The sequence below is a fragment of the Alexandromys fortis genome, unplaced genomic scaffold, assembly GCF_014885135.2.
Source record: "Alexandromys fortis isolate MF-2015 unplaced genomic scaffold, M_Fortis_MF-2015_v1.1 scaffold_85, whole genome shotgun sequence".
In the NCBI taxonomy this organism is placed as follows: Eukaryota; Metazoa; Chordata; class Mammalia; order Rodentia; family Cricetidae; genus Alexandromys; species Alexandromys fortis.
In genome coordinates this window covers 2,838,474-2,856,330 of record NW_026067975.1, presented here as the reverse complement: position 1 = coordinate 2,856,330, position 17,857 = coordinate 2,838,474, and the positions used below count along the sequence as shown (strand labels likewise).

The 17,857-nt window shown below is 40.9% G+C and overlaps 1 protein-coding gene across 2 annotated transcripts in view; it reads right to left on the bottom strand.

The window, feature by feature from the left end:
* The window catches only part of Pls1 (plastin 1), an 85,264-nt gene that overhangs the window by 28,697 nt on the left and 38,710 nt on the right, over window positions 1–17,857 (bottom strand). For both annotated transcript variants that reach the window (XM_050157345.1, XM_050157346.1), the window contains exons 2-6: window positions 13,429–13,533; window positions 6,373–6,536; window positions 4,739–4,868; window positions 3,341–3,473; window positions 1,404–1,485 (exon numbers count right to left, since the gene is read on the bottom strand). In XM_050157345.1, the coding sequence (XP_050013302.1) occupies window positions 1,404–1,485; window positions 3,341–3,473; window positions 4,739–4,868; window positions 6,373–6,536; window positions 13,429–13,498 (579 nt within the window). In that variant the 5' untranslated portion in view covers window positions 13,499–13,533. The remainder of the gene's footprint in view (window positions 1–1,403; window positions 1,486–3,340; window positions 3,474–4,738; window positions 4,869–6,372; window positions 6,537–13,428; window positions 13,534–17,857) is intronic.

Below are 17,857 nucleotides of genomic sequence, written 5' to 3'. Positions count from 1 at the left end.
GAGGGGAGAGAGGAGAGAGGAGAGAGGAGAGAGGAGAGAGGAGAGGGGGAGGGGGGGGGGGGGGGGGGGGGGGAGGGAGGGAGGGAGGGAGGGAGGGAGGGAGGGAGGAGAGGGATAAAGAGAAAGGGAGGGAGAAGGAGGATGGAAGAGAGGGAGAGAGAGACACACACAGACAGATACTGGATCTGGGCCTGGGCCTGGCATGGTTCTTTTGTTTGTTTGATTTTTTTTTTTTAAACCTCAGAGCCTACCCCCAGTGACATACTTCTACCAAGGCCATACCTCCTAATCCTTTCCAACAGCTCCATTCCCTGGTGACTGAACATTCATATGTGAGCCTACAGGGGCAATTCTTGCTCCAACCACCACAATTGTACTGATTGTTGTCACTGTTTCGGTTTTGTTGTTGTTGTTGTTTATATTTAGTAGCAGATTCTTGTAGCTAATTTTGTGTTAATTTTCTTTTTTTCTCTCTGTTTTGAGAGTCTCCTATAGCCCAGGCTCTCCTCAAATTTATTCCGTAGCCAAACACGGCCCCAACTCCTGTTGCCCCTGCTCTACCTACAAGTGCTAGGATTACAGACATGTGTCACCACACTGGGCTTGATTTCCTGTCTTTCAGGTCTTCACGTTTCTAATCCTTTGTAATCTTTATTTAAATAATTAATTTTATTTGGTAATAATAAAGAAGCATGATAACTCACTTTTGATCATAAAACTTTCTCACGGTATATTTCTTTTAAATTAACCTACAACTTTTGATTGGGTTAGCATGCCACGTGCCTTGTGTGCAATACTCGGTGTGAAAGAGAAAGAAAGGAGTTGGGAGAAGGAGGAAAGGATGGAGGGAGGAAGAGGGAAGGAGGAGGAGGAAAGGGAAAAGAGAGGCAATGAGGAAGGAAGTAAAGAAGTAAATGGGTGGACACTGACATCAAATAAATGGTCATCAATAAAGTAACTACTGTAATATAATCAAATATGATTAACTTTAATGAGGAAACATAAAAATTCTATTTTATTGTGAAATAGAGCTGAATTTTTACTTAATAAAAAATAAGGGTCCAGGCTAGCCAGACATGGTGGCACATTAGGAGGCAGAGGCAGGTGGATCTCCGTGAGTTCGAGGCCAGCCTGGTCTACAAAGAGAGTTTTACTACAGCCAAGGTTATTATTATACAGAGAAACTCTGTCTTGAAAAAACAAAAAAGAAAAAAAAAAGAGAGAGAGAGAGCAGAGCTATGGCTCAATTGCCAGAACACTTGCCTTGCAAGCCAAAGGGCCTGGGTTCAATTCACAACACTGAAAATTGTTTTAAAATGTTTTTAAATGGCAAATTATTTTTAAATTCTCAGTGCCACCAGATATTTTTAGCCTAGTCACCTATTATCAGCAGGAGTACTCACAGAAACCGTGAATGGAGTGAGCTTCTTCTTATTGATGGCCCTTTCATCAATCGTATCTGGTTCAGATAAGTTGATCATTTTGCTGAGGAGAAAATAGAAATCATTTAGATGAATATTTCTACAATGTTTTAATTCACTGTGGGCAGTAAGATTAGTTACTTCTGAACAGTAATAACAGTCCATTCTATTTTACTGAACTGCAGTTCAAGTCAGGAGCTACATTTGAAAACCTATGATGAAATCGCCTGGGTCCTGAAGCACACCAGTCCTCTCTATAGCAGCCACTTAAGCTTTCTGCACCTGTCCTGAAGCACACCTGCCCTCTTTCTACAGCAGCCACCTGCACTTTCTGCACCTGTCCTGAAGCACACCTGCCCTCTTTCTACAGCAGCCACCTGCACTTTCTGCATCTGTCCTGAAGCACACCTGCCCTCTCTACAGCAGCCACCTGCACTTTCTGCACCTGTCCTGAAGTACACCTGCCCACTCTGCAGCAGCCACCTGTGTTTTCTGCATCTGTCCTGAGGCACAGCTGCCCTCTTTCTACAGCAGCCACCTGTGCTTTCTACACCTGTCCTGAAACACAGCTGCCCTCTTTCTACAGCAGCCACCCGCACTTTCTGCACCTGTCCTGAAGCACACCTGCCCTCTCTACAGCAGCCACCTGCACTTTCTGCACCTGTCCTGAAGTACACCTGCCCTCTCTACAGCAGCCACCTGCGCTTTCTGCATCTAAGTTGTCACTTCACCAGATGGTCATTACCATTAGCAACCTGAACTGTAAATAAATTCTGAAATAGCCAACTTTCACAGAAGTCAACACAGTGTTGTCTCATAGGTGAAGTAACAGAAGCTTCAATGGAAGTCTTTAATAATTTAGACATTTTACAAAGAAATAATATGGATCTTGTCTATGCTTCAGTCTCTAGAAACTAAAATAGGGAAGTAGAGATTTGATTCATAGACATTTTTTTACAAGTTGGGGAAAGAGATAAAAATTATAAGTGGAGGCTGAGGTATATTTTATGGATACCAATTTCCTATACTCATGAGTAGGTTTGAGGATTTTGTTTCTTTTTTAAGAAAACACACACATACAAGCAACACTGAAGACAATGAACCATGGTACTGTTAACCATAGGGGGTATGTATATTTGTGATATGTATTTCTACTTTGGAAGTACACTGTATTTTTTATATGAAAAAACTTTAAAGACACATGCATTGTAAAAGATGTGTGCTGGGACTTGGTGATGAAAAGATGGCTCAGCAGTTAAGAGCATCTTCTTGGCCTTTCTGAGGACCAGAGCTCAATTGCCAGCACCTACAAAGTGGTCACAGCATCAGCAACTGTAGTTTCTGGGACCTAATACCCGATTCTGACCTCCACAAGCACCAAACATGGGCACACACACATGCAAGCAACACACACACACACAAAACAAAGAAACTAAATTTAAATTTTTTCAAAACAAAGTGTGCTGTGACTGCACACACGTGCTCTACATGACAAAGATAAATTCACTCTCTTAGAAAGTCTATAGTGTAGTAAGCAAAACAGACAGAAAAAGCCAAGGGCGAAATAAAATACTGTTTCATTTAGGTTTAATGAAGGAGTATCTTCCTTCTGCATCTCCTCAGGCTCCTGCCTCCACAGCACTCTTTTATGGACAAGTGAAAAGAAAAACCATGTCAGCATTTTGAAATTAGTGGGTTCAGAAGCTTCCTGGCAGTATCATGGTAACAGATACAAAAGGTACCATAAAATAAAATATTATATTACAGGGGAAATTCTGAGCAATATATGGTACTTGAGTTTCTAGACAATCATGACTAACTCCAAAAAAAAATGGATCTTCTGGATTGCGGTGTTCAGGGAAGGCTCACCACGGGGCCAGTGAGAGCACACAGCTCCTATGACTAGATGTTCAACTCACCAAAGAAGGATGCCGTCTGCAAGCGATTTGAAAAGGCTGCCGTCGTTGGGGTTCATAGGCAGAAGATGCCTACAGTCTGGGTCATTCTCGAGAGCCTTGTTTATCCAGTTAACAAACGCTACTTTTTCTTCCTCTGAAAACAGAAAATCTCGGTAGGCAAACTTCACTTCACAGCATCTACCATGCTACAAGAATACACTTGTCCAATTCTATTAAGAGATAATAAATGACACTCTGGAAACACTACCGAGATACTCTCAGGACTTAATATGTGGAGAACTGGGGAGTCGTTGAACTTTTTCACTCAACATGTTAGAAGGGAAGAAGGAAGGTATGCATCATAGGGATAAAATGCATGTGGTTTGATGTTAAAATCTTTCCAAATATGAACTGTTTCTAAAATCATACACCACAAGAGGTCAAATACGCATGCCTATGTATAGACTGTTTAAATCAGAGAGGAAGGTAAGAAAAAAATCTGTGAAAATAAACTACATCACCTAAAAAGATTAAGACTGCTGAGATCTGGGGTGTATATAAGTATTGTTTGTGTTAGGACTGGGAATGGCCAGTGAGAGTGGGAGAGGAACAGTATGGTCCAAACACATTATACATGTGTATAAAGAGATCACAGTGAAACCCAGTACTGAAGAGAAACACATGCTAAAAATAATTAAAGCACTTGCACGCAGATGCACACATGTGTGTGCTTCTGGAGCAAAGCTCTTGCCTAACATGCAGAAGGCTTATTAAGAGTTAATGTTTCTTTGGGTTTCAAACTGAGCAAACGATTCCGAGATCTTAACAGATTGGACACATCAGGTGACATAACCTCTATTTACCTGGGGGCTTGATCAAAACCAGAATCAAGTATCTCCACTCTTGGACAATAGAAGGGGACACATCCCTATATTAAGCCTCTCCATCATTCCTAGACAGCTCTACTAGTCAAGCCTGCCGTCATGATGAGAAACCTACTCAAAAGTGGCGATGAAAACTTGGTACAGCTAAATGGTGCGGTACTTCCCACGTGTGCATGAGGTCCTAGACTTGATCTTCAGAGATTACTCCCTAAATCCTTTACAAATACTCCAGACATCATAACTAAACCCATCCAGAGCTGAAATATAAGCAGCATCTGTTTCGTTTTCAATGCCTTTGATTTGACATATAGTAGGTACATACAGTGTTCAGTAATTCTGGTATTTTTCACGTTGGCAATGCTAAACTTGAGATATATATAAATCTGATGTCATAGTATAATTAAGTCTGCAGCTTTTTCTCCCTCCATTGTATATAAAATAATGGCATGAATCACAGCGGCAGCTTAGACTGGAGGACATGTGACTTACTAAGTGAGTCAGTGACTAAAGGGCCCAATTCGGAGAGGCAGATTACCTGAGTACGAATGCTGTGTGCCCTCGCTGGAGATGGATGAAGTGCCCCCAATAGCAGTGATCCCTTCCCTTTTGTTAATTATTTTTCGGAATGTTTTGCTGATATCTTTGCTTTTCAGCTCCTGCATTAGCTGAAATGGAATAGAAGTAAAATTGTGACTTTCTAGTAGCATGAAGGATATTCAGTGTTTGCATTTATTTGAAATGACACCAACAGAAGCATGAACTGGGTATCCTCATACTTAACACTTGTGTAAACAGACAATTCAGCCATTATACCAGTTATACAAACTGGCTAATGTTTTTAACCCAATGACTGGAACACATAACAACTGAACTGAAACTGAGCACACTGAAAATATTGCTGACTAACCGAGGCCCTTTATACTACAGTCCAAGAAATCAGTGCATTATTATGATTTTAAAAATACTTCAATGAGGGCTGGAGAGATGGCTCAGAGGTTAAGAGCACTGATTGTTCTTCCAGAGGTCCTGAGTTCAATTCCCAGCAACCACATGGTGGCTCACAGCCATTTGTAATGAGATCTGGTGCCCTCTTCTGGCCAACAAGCATACAGACAGAACACTGTAAACATAATAAATATTAAAAAAAAAAATACTTCAATGAAGGCAGACTCCTGCCTGAAAATTTGTAAGAAATACTAGAGGCCTACAAAAACTCCTTCTTCCAGATATTCACTGGGAGTTACAGAGACCTGCAAGGCTAAATTAAGTAATTTCTCCATGCAATACCAGTGATGATTTTTCATGCAGATCTAATCAGATCACTTCATTCTTCCCACTTCAGGGACTTCCTGTTGCGATTAGCATAAAAACAAAGATCCTGCACGGCCATACAAGACCGGATCCCTGCTTATTTCTCCAGCTACATTTCTCACCTTGCCTCCTCAGCTCTAGCCATAGGATCCTCTCTAAGAGTGCTTGACAGACCCAGCAACCCCAATACAAGAGTCTCAGGACGCTCTGACACTTGTACCTGCTTCCCATGTTATATGCAACCCCCCTTCCTATTTAGCTTCTCTCTCCAGATGTCAGTTCATCCTCACAGATTGAAGGAAACATCCGTGAGTCTTTGGGTCCTCCAGTCTCCCCTTCGAGCTCAGCTCCCTCCATCCTTAATGCTATGGTGCCTGTGCTGCTGGACCACAGCGGGCATCATAGTTGGCGTTTCTATCCATTGTGTGATTCTGCCTTCCCCACCAGGTGTACACATCACAAAAGCAAGGACCATGTCTCTTTCTGCTCATCACACTATTCACAATGCCCAGAGTTCACATAGTTAATTAATAGATAATGAATAGAAAACTAGAAAATTTATACTTTACAAATATTCAATTATGCTAATGGTCACTAATATTCAACTTAAGTCCAGTTATTCCAGGGCATGAATGACTATTATCTGAACTGGATTTCCATTCAATATTCTCATTTGCTCTATGATGTGTGGGAATTATTTTCACAATAATATTTGTTATTAGCATCATTACCATCATTTTAAAAGCAGTGTTTTATCTGGCCCCTGCAGTCCGGTCAAACCAAAGCTAGCAAAGGTATTGTTGAAATTCTGCTTTCAGGAAAATGATCAATAACTTAGAAAAGCACTGGACTACTTACTGACACAAATTCTTCAAAGCTGATTTTGCCATCCTTGTTGTTGTCAGCAACCAATAAAATTTTCTCCACAATCTCGCGCACCTTGTACCCAGGAAGCGGAAGACTTGCCTCCTTGAACAGGTCCTGAAGTTCATAGTCACTGACATACCCACTGTTGTCAATATCTGTAAATACATGCAGTAAACTGTCAAGTGCAGGAAACCCAGAGCTCTGAAAGTTTGTCTCTTAAGTGACAGGAGCCTTTCTTCCCATACCTAACAATACAGCGCGTGTGTGCATTAGTTACTTCTCTATTGCTATGATAAACACCGTGTCCAAGCCAATTACAAAAGTTTATTTGGACTTAACAGTTCCAGGGGGTTAAGAGTCCATCATGGCAGGAGCAGGAAGCTAAGAGGGCTTCACATACTGAACCACAAGCATGGAGGACAGAGTGAACTAAAAATGGCCTGAGTCGTTAACTTCCCAAAGCCCACCCCTAGCACCATACGCTGTCTGGTAAGCCCACACTGCCTAAGCCTTCTCAAATGGTGCTATCAACTGGGTACCAAGTAGTCAAATGCCCAAGAAGATGGGGGCCATCTCATTAAAACCATCACGCTGTACAACACGCCAATCAACAACACTCGTGCTTAAACAGAGTTCATCTCATGGATTTAGAGCTGGTGTGTGTATTTTCAGTGTGACAGAGCTCTGACAGAAAACTCAGTCTTGACAAATGACTTAATTTCAGAGAAATAAGCCTAGGGAAGTGTTGGATATATATTAAAAGAAAAATATCAGCAAAGGTCAAGATGGAATAACAAATCAGACTTTATGCAGATAAATTTATAAAATGAATCTGCTGGTCCCACACTGTTATAAAGTTATCTATCTGCAACATATAAAACACATGTAATCAACAGAACTCTACTCCTAAAAAATATATGTAATCATATTTCTTGATATTTTGTCTTTGGTCAAAGTTTTTATTGATAATTTATTGCTTGCTATATATCTATCAAACTATTATATATATTTAATCATGTTTGATGACATTTTGAGATTAGATGTTCAAGAAACTTCAACCCTGTATTTGGACTTTGGGAAATTAACTTGTCAATGCTTCCTTGTTATCAGTAAGATGGCCTTGAGCAGGTTGTAGGGTTACCTAGAGACTGGGAGCACTTCTGGACTCAGAGCAGAGATAACATAAAACAAACCTGCATAGTTGGCAACATGTCAAGTTGCCACATTGGTTGTTCTGGCTATGGCACGGAGTCACCTCGTGCAGAATCTGTGATGGCCAATTTTCAGAGTCCAGAGTGCTAACCATTATATCAGATAACATATATGGAAAGCTTCATCTTTATGTCAACTTGAGAAGATTCAGAACCAGGAAATGCATTCTGGGTGTGTCTAGGGGTTGTTTCTGCAAAGGTTTACCTGAAAAGAGAGGACCTATCTATCCAGCACCAGCCCAGAAGCTGAGGAGGACGTGAGTTGAATACCAGCACACACACTTTCATTAATGGCCCCCCTTTCATTTCATTTTACTTTTCCAACTTGCACTTTTCTCTTCCCCTTTCTAACAGTATTATTTCCACATTTAAACACTTTTTAACTCTGCCCAACGCTCTACATTAGTGTCTCTGACTGACCCTGGAGAATGAGCTCTCCGGAATAGGATTCTCAATATATATATATATATATATATATATATATATATATATATCCCCAAATAAAAGGCAGAACAAATATTCAAATTATCAGATGTGTCACTGCAATAGAGAAACATAAAAAAGCAAGACAACAAGCCTTCCCCGATAGACCATAACTCCCCAACTACTGAATTCAAATGGAGGTAACTCTGGATGAAGATCTCCTAAGTTCTAATAATAAAAACTGACTAATAAAAATGGTCAATGACCTCAAATAGGACTACAGAAAAGCAGATGAAGAAAGGAAACCAGCCCAGAGCAGAGCAACACTGAGCACCAAGTCAATAAACTATGGGTGAATCAACCAATGTATAAAAAAAGGCAGAAACAATGGAAAGAAAGTCAGCAAAACTATTAAGGTTTGGAAAGACACTAAATGAACAGAAATTCTGGAAATTAAAACTTTATGAATCAAATAAAAATACAGTGGAAAAGCACCCATTGTCAACAGACTCAACCAAACAGAAGGAAGAAAATCGAGGATGGATAACATTAACAAATGGGGGGAAGGAGAGAGAATGATCATAATGTCTAAGAACTCTAAGATTCTAAGATACAATCAAAAGTCTAAAACAGGGGGCTGGAGAGATGGCTCAGAGGTTAAGAGCACTGCCTGCTCTTCCAAAGGTCCTGAGTTCAATTCCCAGCAACCACATGGTGGCTCACAACCATCTGTAATGAGGTCTGGTGCCCTCTTCTGGCCTGTAGGCATACATGCAGACAGAATATTGTATACATAATAAATAAAAAAAAAAGTCTAAAACAAATCTCTCTCTCTCTCTCTCTCTCTCTCTCTCTCTCTCTCTCTCTCTCTCGGTGCATGATATGAAAGTCCCAAAATCAGTTAAAATATACTTAAAAAATAAGATCCAATTATTTGCTATTTCCAAAAATCATAGCTCACTGGCAAAAAACATCTGCAGACAGGCAAACAAAAGATGATGACAACCTATCAAACACACAAGAAATCAAATACAAGCTGGCATAGCTATTTCAGTATCTGATAAAGTAGATTCCAAACCAAGGTACTCAGAAGAGATAAAAAATGCAGCCACAAATTGATAAAAGGAAATATTCATCAAGATGATAAAAGGACTTTATACATATAATAAGTATATAATAAATATACGTATACATAATATACATTATATATATGTAGAGAGAGAGAGAGGAGAAAGAAAGAGAGAGGGAGGGATAGAGAGACTGAATACTGGGGTTCCAAGGTTCGTAATACAGACACTAAGAGCAGAAGAAGTCAATTATGTCCTGATACAAGTACATCATCCAAACGAAATCAACAATGAGACATCAGAGTGGAACTACACCATAGACCAAATGGAATTAGCACTTACCTCATAACAGCTTTAAAATCAAAAACAAAGCCAAAGGAATAAACCTAACCCAGGACACAAAAGCCCTCTGTAATGAAAACTTTGAAACAGTGAAAAATAAGTCTGGAAATACTAGATGGTCAAAAGACCTCTCATGCTTATGCATGGCAGAATTAATATTATAAAATGACTAAATTACTAAAAACAATGCACACATTAAATGCAACCTCTATCAGAATTCAAATGACATTCTTCGCAGAACCAGAAAAAAATCTTAAAATTCATATGCAAACACACAAGATTTTTAATATCCAAACCAACCCTAAACAGAAAGAACAATGCTGGATGCCTTATAGCACCCCAAACTATACTACAGAGCCATAGCAACCAATACAGCATGGTACTGGCACAAAAACAGACAAATAGACCAATAAAATAAAATACAGGTCCTAGAAATAAACTCATACATCTATAGCCACCCGATCTTTGACAATGGTGACAAAAAAAATGGAGAAAAGGTTCTGCTAGGAACACAACATCACCATATTAAAAAAGAAAGAAAAAGTAGATTCATTATCACTTGCCCTAAACAAAAATCAATTCAAAACAGAGCAAAGCCTTCAATTTAAGACCCCAGACTAAAATCATTAGTGGGGAACACAGGCAAAACACCTTGAGATAGGCAAAGGACTTGAATGTACATTACTTTAGAGAAAGCAAACAAGTCACCGTAAAAATCTGTACTTATTTGGGAAATACAAAGCCACAACAAGATACTGCCCATAACTTTTAAGGGTGACTGTTATGAAACAATAGCAACAGAACAAGTGCCAGTGAGGAGGAATAAAAATGAGAACACTTGCGTCGTGTTGGTGGGGATAAAAACCAGCACACACACAGTGGAAAACAGCCAGTTGCACACCAGAAAATCAAACGTGGAACTGCAGTACGACCCTACAAGTTCACCTGTGGAGTACACCCAGAACAGACTGCAGTACAACCCTGTGAGCCCATGGGTGGGGTACACCCAGAACAGACTGCAGTATGATCCTGTGAGTCCACGTGTGGGGTACACCCAGAACAGACTGCAGTATGATCCTGTGAGTCCACGTGTGGGGTACACCCAGAACAGACAGTGGGACTGCAACAGGTATCTATCTGTTCACCTGTTTTCACAGCAATGTGATTCAGAATAACCAGAAACCCAGCCGGCTATCAATGAAAGCACGGGCAAACAAAATGCTGTTGTTTACCCACACAATAGATTATGATTAGGGCTTTAAAAGGAAGGCAGCTGTGACACATGCTGCCTCATAAAAGCCTCATTTCATGCTAAGTGACAGCAGTTGCAAGCCACAGACACGGACGATTCTATTTACACATGGTAGAGACAGGAAGGAGAGTGGCAGTTTCAGTGTGGCAGGATGAGGACTTCTGGGAAAGGACGGCGGTGCTGAATAATCTAAAGGTACTTCATCCCACCGACCTGTACACTCACGGCGGCCAAAATGCTCGGCTGTGTTTCAACCCACTTTCAAAAAGAAAATGGGACGATCAGCTATTTTTAACTTCCCACTTTCCCTAGTGACCTCAAAATCCTCCCTCCAGTAGGGCTGCAGACGGAGTTGTTTGTGCTTGCTGGGCTCGTGAATCACTGTTTATCTTGTAAGGTGTCGCTGAGGACATATTCTGTGGGAGTGAGCGGTTCCCTCGCAGAGCAAACTCTCCTGCTGTCAAAGCTACTCACTCCGTCAGTGGATTGTCTACTCAAAATACCATTAATTAAATATTGCAAGATCATGTTTCCATGAGTCAGAAAGATTAAAGTTGGCATCCTCGACAAAGAAAACAGATTACTAAGTCATTGTAGTGAGACCCAGGAAGGGTCTCTTTCATTAAAAGGCTCCTGTAAAATGTCTACAATGCCAAACGGGCAGATCCATTTTTATTACTTGGTTTTGGATGCCCCAAAGAAGAAAGAACATTTAATAACTGCCCAATTCTTGGCTTGAAAAAAAAAAGCCAAGCACCACAGACAATACTGTAAAACGTTTATTGCTAATAGCTTTCTGCAAATCAGGCCATACGCATGCAATGCTCCAGTGACCAATAGGAGTGCTTGCGCTTCCATCTCCAGGTATAAGAGGAGGGTACAGAGATTTCTTTAGACGTGCTTATTTAACAAGATCTCCTTAGTAAATGGGCAGCGTGGGGGGAGTGAGGAGAGTGGTTGGGGAGTGGGGAGGGGAGAATTGGAGAGGGAGAAGAACATGAGGGATTGGGAAGATTGAGTTGGGTAAAGGACAGAGAGGGAGAGAGAGAGATCTTGAAAGAGGGAGTCATTGGGGTAGTGAGAAAACAGACACTAGGGAAACTCCCAGGAAACCACAGGATGATCCCAGGTAAGAATCTAGGCAATAGTGGAGAGGGTACCTAAACTGCCCCTTCCCCTGTAATCAGATTAATGACTACTTTAATTGTCATCATAGAACCTTCATCCAGTAACTCATGGAAGCAGATGCAGAGATTCATAGCTAAGAACCGGGCCAAACTCCTGGAGTCCAGTCATAGAGAGGGAGGAGTAATATTATGGGCAAAGGGGCCAAGACCATGATGGGGATACCCACAGAAACAGCTGACTCAAACTAGTGGGAGCTCACTGACTCTGGAACCAGCATAAGACTGAAGTAGGCTCTCTGAATGTGGGTGACATTTGTGTGGTATGGGCAGTTTGTGGGGCCACTAGCAGTGGAACCAGTATTTATCCCTAGTGCATGATCTGGCTCTTTGGAGCTCACTCCCTATGGAGGGATACCTTGCTCAGCCTAAATACAAGGGGGGAGGACCTTGGTCCTGCCTCAAGTGATATGACAGACTTTGTTGACTCCCTAAGGGAGGCCTCACCCTCTCTCAGGAGTGGTTGGGGTGGGAGAAGGTGGGAGAAGTGGGAGGATGGAAGGGAGAGGGAACTGGGATTGGTATGTAAAATAAGATTGTTTTAAAAATAAATAAAAAAAAGGAAGAAAATTGGGGGGAAAAAAAGAAGTGCTTATTTACACACCAGTGATGCACGAATCCCTTTCTGGAGGCAAGCTAAGCTATATTTCAAACAATTATTATTATTATTCTCTAAGGTTCACCCTACATGAATTTTAGTCATTGTTTGGAAGGCTGGTAAGAAATCCAAGAGTGGACCACCCGTGATCATGAGATCCCTGCTCCACATCTGACCTGTTTTCCACCAGTGCTTTCTTACCCAAGAAGTCTGCTGAGGACAGGGAAAAAGCACTGAGCTCATCTTTCACAGGGTTCACTGTCTACTCACGTGCATTTACAAACAGAGAGAGACAGAGACAGAGAGAGACAGAGAGAGACAGAGAGACAGAGAGAGAGAGACAGAGAGAGAGAGAGAGAGAGAGAGAGAGAGAGAGAGAGAGAGAGAGTTGTGCTTTTAGAAGGGAGAAGTAGGAAGCTGCTAAGCTAACGATGTCAAAGACAAAACACAGGATGGTTTCAGGGAGCGAAAGAAGAAAAAGGAGACACTCGGGCTTTGAAAACCACACTGGGATTTTTAAGAATTGTGCAGGGAAGGACATGAGACCTCCAGCAGCCTTTAAAATGTATTTCCAAACGTTCTACATTGAGGTAGAAAGTACTGTAGTCAGCAACAAAGGCATGAAAGCGGAGTTCAGCTTATACACAAGGACGTGTTTCTGTATTTTCCTTTCTGTGAAGAGGACACCAGTGGAAAGTGTATTCAGTTACACTGTCACTCATTAACCTGCATTATCCTCTGCGCAGTAATGAGCAAGAACTAAAGTCCAGTTCGCCTAGAAATGCAAGCTCGTCTCTAGCTTATCTTTCAGAAAGAATGCGGTGAAACCCTGATTTAAAAAAGAGAAAAAGGAAAGGAAAGGAATGCCCTTGAGAGCTGAGTGGCAGTCCAAGTCAAAGGTGCAGCCCCATCCCTGAAGCCTGGCAGCAAACAGAACCAGAACACCATAGTTAGGCTTCCTGGAACTTACCTATTTTATTAAACGCTTCCTGTAGCTCCTCAAGCTCCTCCCGAGAAATAGTGGTGGTACTGTTTTCCATCTTTAGACAAGAAAGGCTACTTCAGGTCTTTCTATCTAAAAAGAACATATTACAAAGAGAAAATTAGCTCTCGGGAAACATTTGGCTAAGGCATGTAAGGCATGGAGGCAGCACAGCCTCTGCAAGAAGGGCTGGCCGACAAGAAACAAACAGTAGAGTCTCCTGGTGACACTTTTAGCACGGGCCAGGAAACAACAACAGACTAGGTATTGGGGGCAGGGTGAGGATGAGCCTTGTTTTTCACACCCCATAAACCTTCTCAACAGTCTGTATAATTTCCATTTATATTTCCTCTGACAATTTCAGTTTGAGGAAAGCATAGCACTTGCAAGTATAAAGGGTGAAGAAAGTAAAACTTAACGACATTTATAATAGCCACGAAGAGGGTTAGAGTCTGCTCATGCAGAGATGAATTTATGGTTGAAACGTTCATCTTCAAAGTAATCCAACCATAGCCACATTCTTCCCCCTTCCCTGTGAAAGGTCAGTCCAGGTTAGTGGAGCCCTTCTCAGACTAGGGAAAACAAACAAACAAAAAGGGAAAAATATGCAAAATTAAGCTGTAAGAAAGTAAGAAGTGGGCTCGGTGGCTAAGAGTATTTGCTGGTCTTGCAGAGGCCCTCCGTTCAGTTTTCAGTGCTCATACTGGGTGGCTCACACCTGGAACTAGAGTTCCAAGAGATCTAACACTCTCTTCTGGCCTCTGAAAGCACTGCACACATATGGTTCACATACAGTTCACATACAAATAAGCATGACAGCTGGGCAGTGGTGGCGCACGCCTTTAATCCCAGCCCTCGGGAGGCAGAGGCAGGCGGATCTCTGGGAGTTTGAGGCTAGCCTGGTCTACAAGAGCTAGTTCTGGGACAGGAACCAAAAGCTACGGAGAAACCCTGTCTCGAAAAACCAAAAAATAAAAAAAAAATTAAAAAAAAATAAGCATGACACACATATAAAAAATAAAAATAACGAAAAAAGATGGTGTTAATTGTATAAAGTACACAGAGAAATTTTAAATTATACTCATCTTACTATCCAGAATATCTTACTATCCTAATATCTTTTTTATCTTTTCTTAGATCCACTTTCTAAACACAGATACCTCTGTGTAGGGGGGTGGTAAAATGTGAGCAATTGTCATATTTAGTATTAATGCATTACTAGTTGCTCTCATGTTATTTAGCAATAAACATTTAATGACACATATTACTATCCCATAATTTATTTGGGGGAATTCCCTCATTGCAGAATATTTACATGGCTTCTAATTCTTACACACAATGCCTCAATGTATATCCTTATTCATATCCATATTTATTTCTATACAATAAAAATCGAAACATGTAATTTACTTACATGTTTAAAACTTCTTTTTAAAAAAGATGTATATATACATGTATATTCAGTGTTCTGCCTGCATATACGCCTTCAGGCCAGAAGAGGACACCAGATCTAATTAGAGATGGTTGTGAGCCACCATGTGATTGCTGGAATTGAACTCATGACCTCTGGAAGAGCAGCCAGTGCTCTTAACCATTGAGCCACCTCTCCAGCCCATGTTTAAGACTTCTGATATATAACAGTTCAACATTTATGTTTTATTTGTTCTTGAGACTAGGTCTTACTATGTAGCCCAGGCTAGCTTGTGCCCCCTCCTGCTAACAGTTGAGATTATGAGCAAACACCACCACACCCAGTACAACATTTTTTGATGACTTAATGATTTTTATATTCAGCATAGAAGATGAATAAAAATAATATTGTGCTCCTCTCATGTATACATAGTTACACAAGACAGTAAATATGTACCACAAAAAATAAGCAAACACTTGCACCTTATAAGACAATAGGAACTGAAGGTCAGTGGGAAACCCTGTTTCATATTTTTATATTTATATATAAGTTCACTTATACGAGCTTCAATATTCCCAGATTTTCAGAAAATCATGCCAATTATAAAAATAATTTATTCACTGAAATTTACCACTGGCGATTTAATATATCAAATCATATGAAGCACTCAAAAAGTGCTATGATCTAAAACAGTGCCTGCTTCAGCAGCACATGTTCTAGGACTGGGGTGCAGCATGTGTACTAGAACTGGAACGCAGCACATGTACTAGGACTGAAATGGTGTGCACACCAACTTGTCTATAATCTTTGATATACTTCTCAACAGAAGAATCTCAAATGGCTGAGAGACACTTAAAAAAATTGTTCAACGGGGCTGGAGAGATGGCTCAGTGGTTAAGAGCGCCCTCTGCTCTTCCAGAGGTCCTGAGTTCAATTCCCAGCAACCACATGGTGGCTCCAAACCATCTGTAATGAGATCTGGCGCCCTCCTCTGGCATTTGCGTATACATGGAGGCAGAAAGTTGTATACATAATAAATAAATATATCTTAAGAAAAAAGAAAAAAGTTTAAAAAAAATTGTTCAACATCCTTAGCCACCAGGGAAATGTAAATCAATAAGACTCTGAGATTCCATCTTACACCTGTCAGAATGGCTAACATCAAAATCACTAATGACAGTTTATGCTGGAGAGGATGTGGAGTAAGGGGAACACTCCTCCACTGCTGGTGAAAGTGCAAACCTGTACAGCTACTTTGGAAATCATATGGCAGTTTCTCACAAAACTAGGAATCAATCTACCTCAAGAACCAGCCAGACCACACTTGGACATATACCCGAAAGGTGTTCAATCATACCACAAGGACACTTATTCAACTATGTTCATAGCAGCTAGCCAAGCTAAGGCCAGGTATTCCTAAGTAAGAATAAGCCTCCGTGTATTTATTTGGGAACTGGGTGGAGGGCCCCCAAAGAGTAAAACAAAACAAACAAAATCTCAACTACATATCCTCCTTTGTACGTGCACATATGCATATGTGTTCCAATTTACAGGTTTGTGTGTGTGATTATGTGTACTTCTGCACGTGGAGGCCAGAGATCAATACTGCATGTCTTCCTCAGTCACTCTCCACCTTAGTTTAAAACTCACTCATTTAGTGACACTCGTTGAAAGCAATCCCTAGAGACCTACCTGCCTCTCCCCATCCCTCCAGAACCAGGATCACAGATGCTCACCCTGGACCTGGCATCTTACACGGTGCTAGAGAGCAGAACTTAGGCCCTCACTCCTGCATGGAAAGTGCTTTACCGATCGGACTTACTTATTTCTGTATTGTACGTATATGAATGCTCTGTCTGCACATATGCCTGCAAGCCAGAAGAGGGCACAGGATTCCACCAGAGATGAGTGCTGGGAACTGAACTAGACACTTCTGAAAGAGCAGCCAGTGCTCTTAACCTCTGGAGCCATCTCTCCAGCCCTTTTTAAGACACTTCAGTGACTTATGAAACTGAAATTCAAATCCAAGTTTTAATTTCCTAACTTACCGTCGTTACCACTTAATGTTCATTAAATGCCAGTAAAACAATCATTATATAGGAAAAATAAATATTTTATTTATTTATTATGTATACAATATTCTGTCAGCATGTATGTCTGCAGGCCAGAAGAGGGCACCAGACCTCATTACAGATGGTTGTGAGCCACCACGTGGTTGCTGGGAATTGAACTCAGGACCTTTGGAAGAGCAGGCAATGCTCTTAACCACTGAGCCATCTCTCCAGCCCATATAGAAAAAATAAAAGATAGGAACTGGATGGGAGGTCCTTGGACTCCCCACAGGGCAGGGAACCCTGACTGATCTTTGGGGTGATGAGAGAGGGGGAGTTGATTGGGGGAGGGGGAGGGAAATGGGAGGTGGTGGCGGGGAGGAGACAGAAATCTTTAATAAATAAATAAATTAAAAAAAAAAAGATAGGAACTGCTCCTCAAGAGGAAATGCAGATGGCCATGCGGTAGTAAAGAAACTTTCTTTTCATTATAAAACATGTTCTGTACCCTTTTAGAACATAAGCCTTCTAGCCCGTGTAAATCACTGAAACACAGAGAAGGTAGCTATGACAAGACAGTGCATAAAATATGGTGAGCACTGGTAGCCTGAATGCACTTTTCTAAATGTGGATCATGACAATATGGTATATGAACTTATTGCCTGTATGTTAGGATTTTAAAGAACACTGCTATTTCTTTAGAACACAAAAAATTGATTAAAACACTAAATATATACACCGTAAATGCATTATCTTCCTGGCTTTGTGTGTGTTGTTATTTTAATCCCACCACTCCATGGCACAGTTCCTGTCTCTGTTCTGACACTTTAGAAAGTCATGGCATGAAGATAAACGAAATCATGACACTTGCAGGAAAATGAATGGAGCCAGAAATTACTAAAACAAGTGAAATAAACCAGAGTCAGAAAGAAAAATACCATGCTTTCTCCCACAA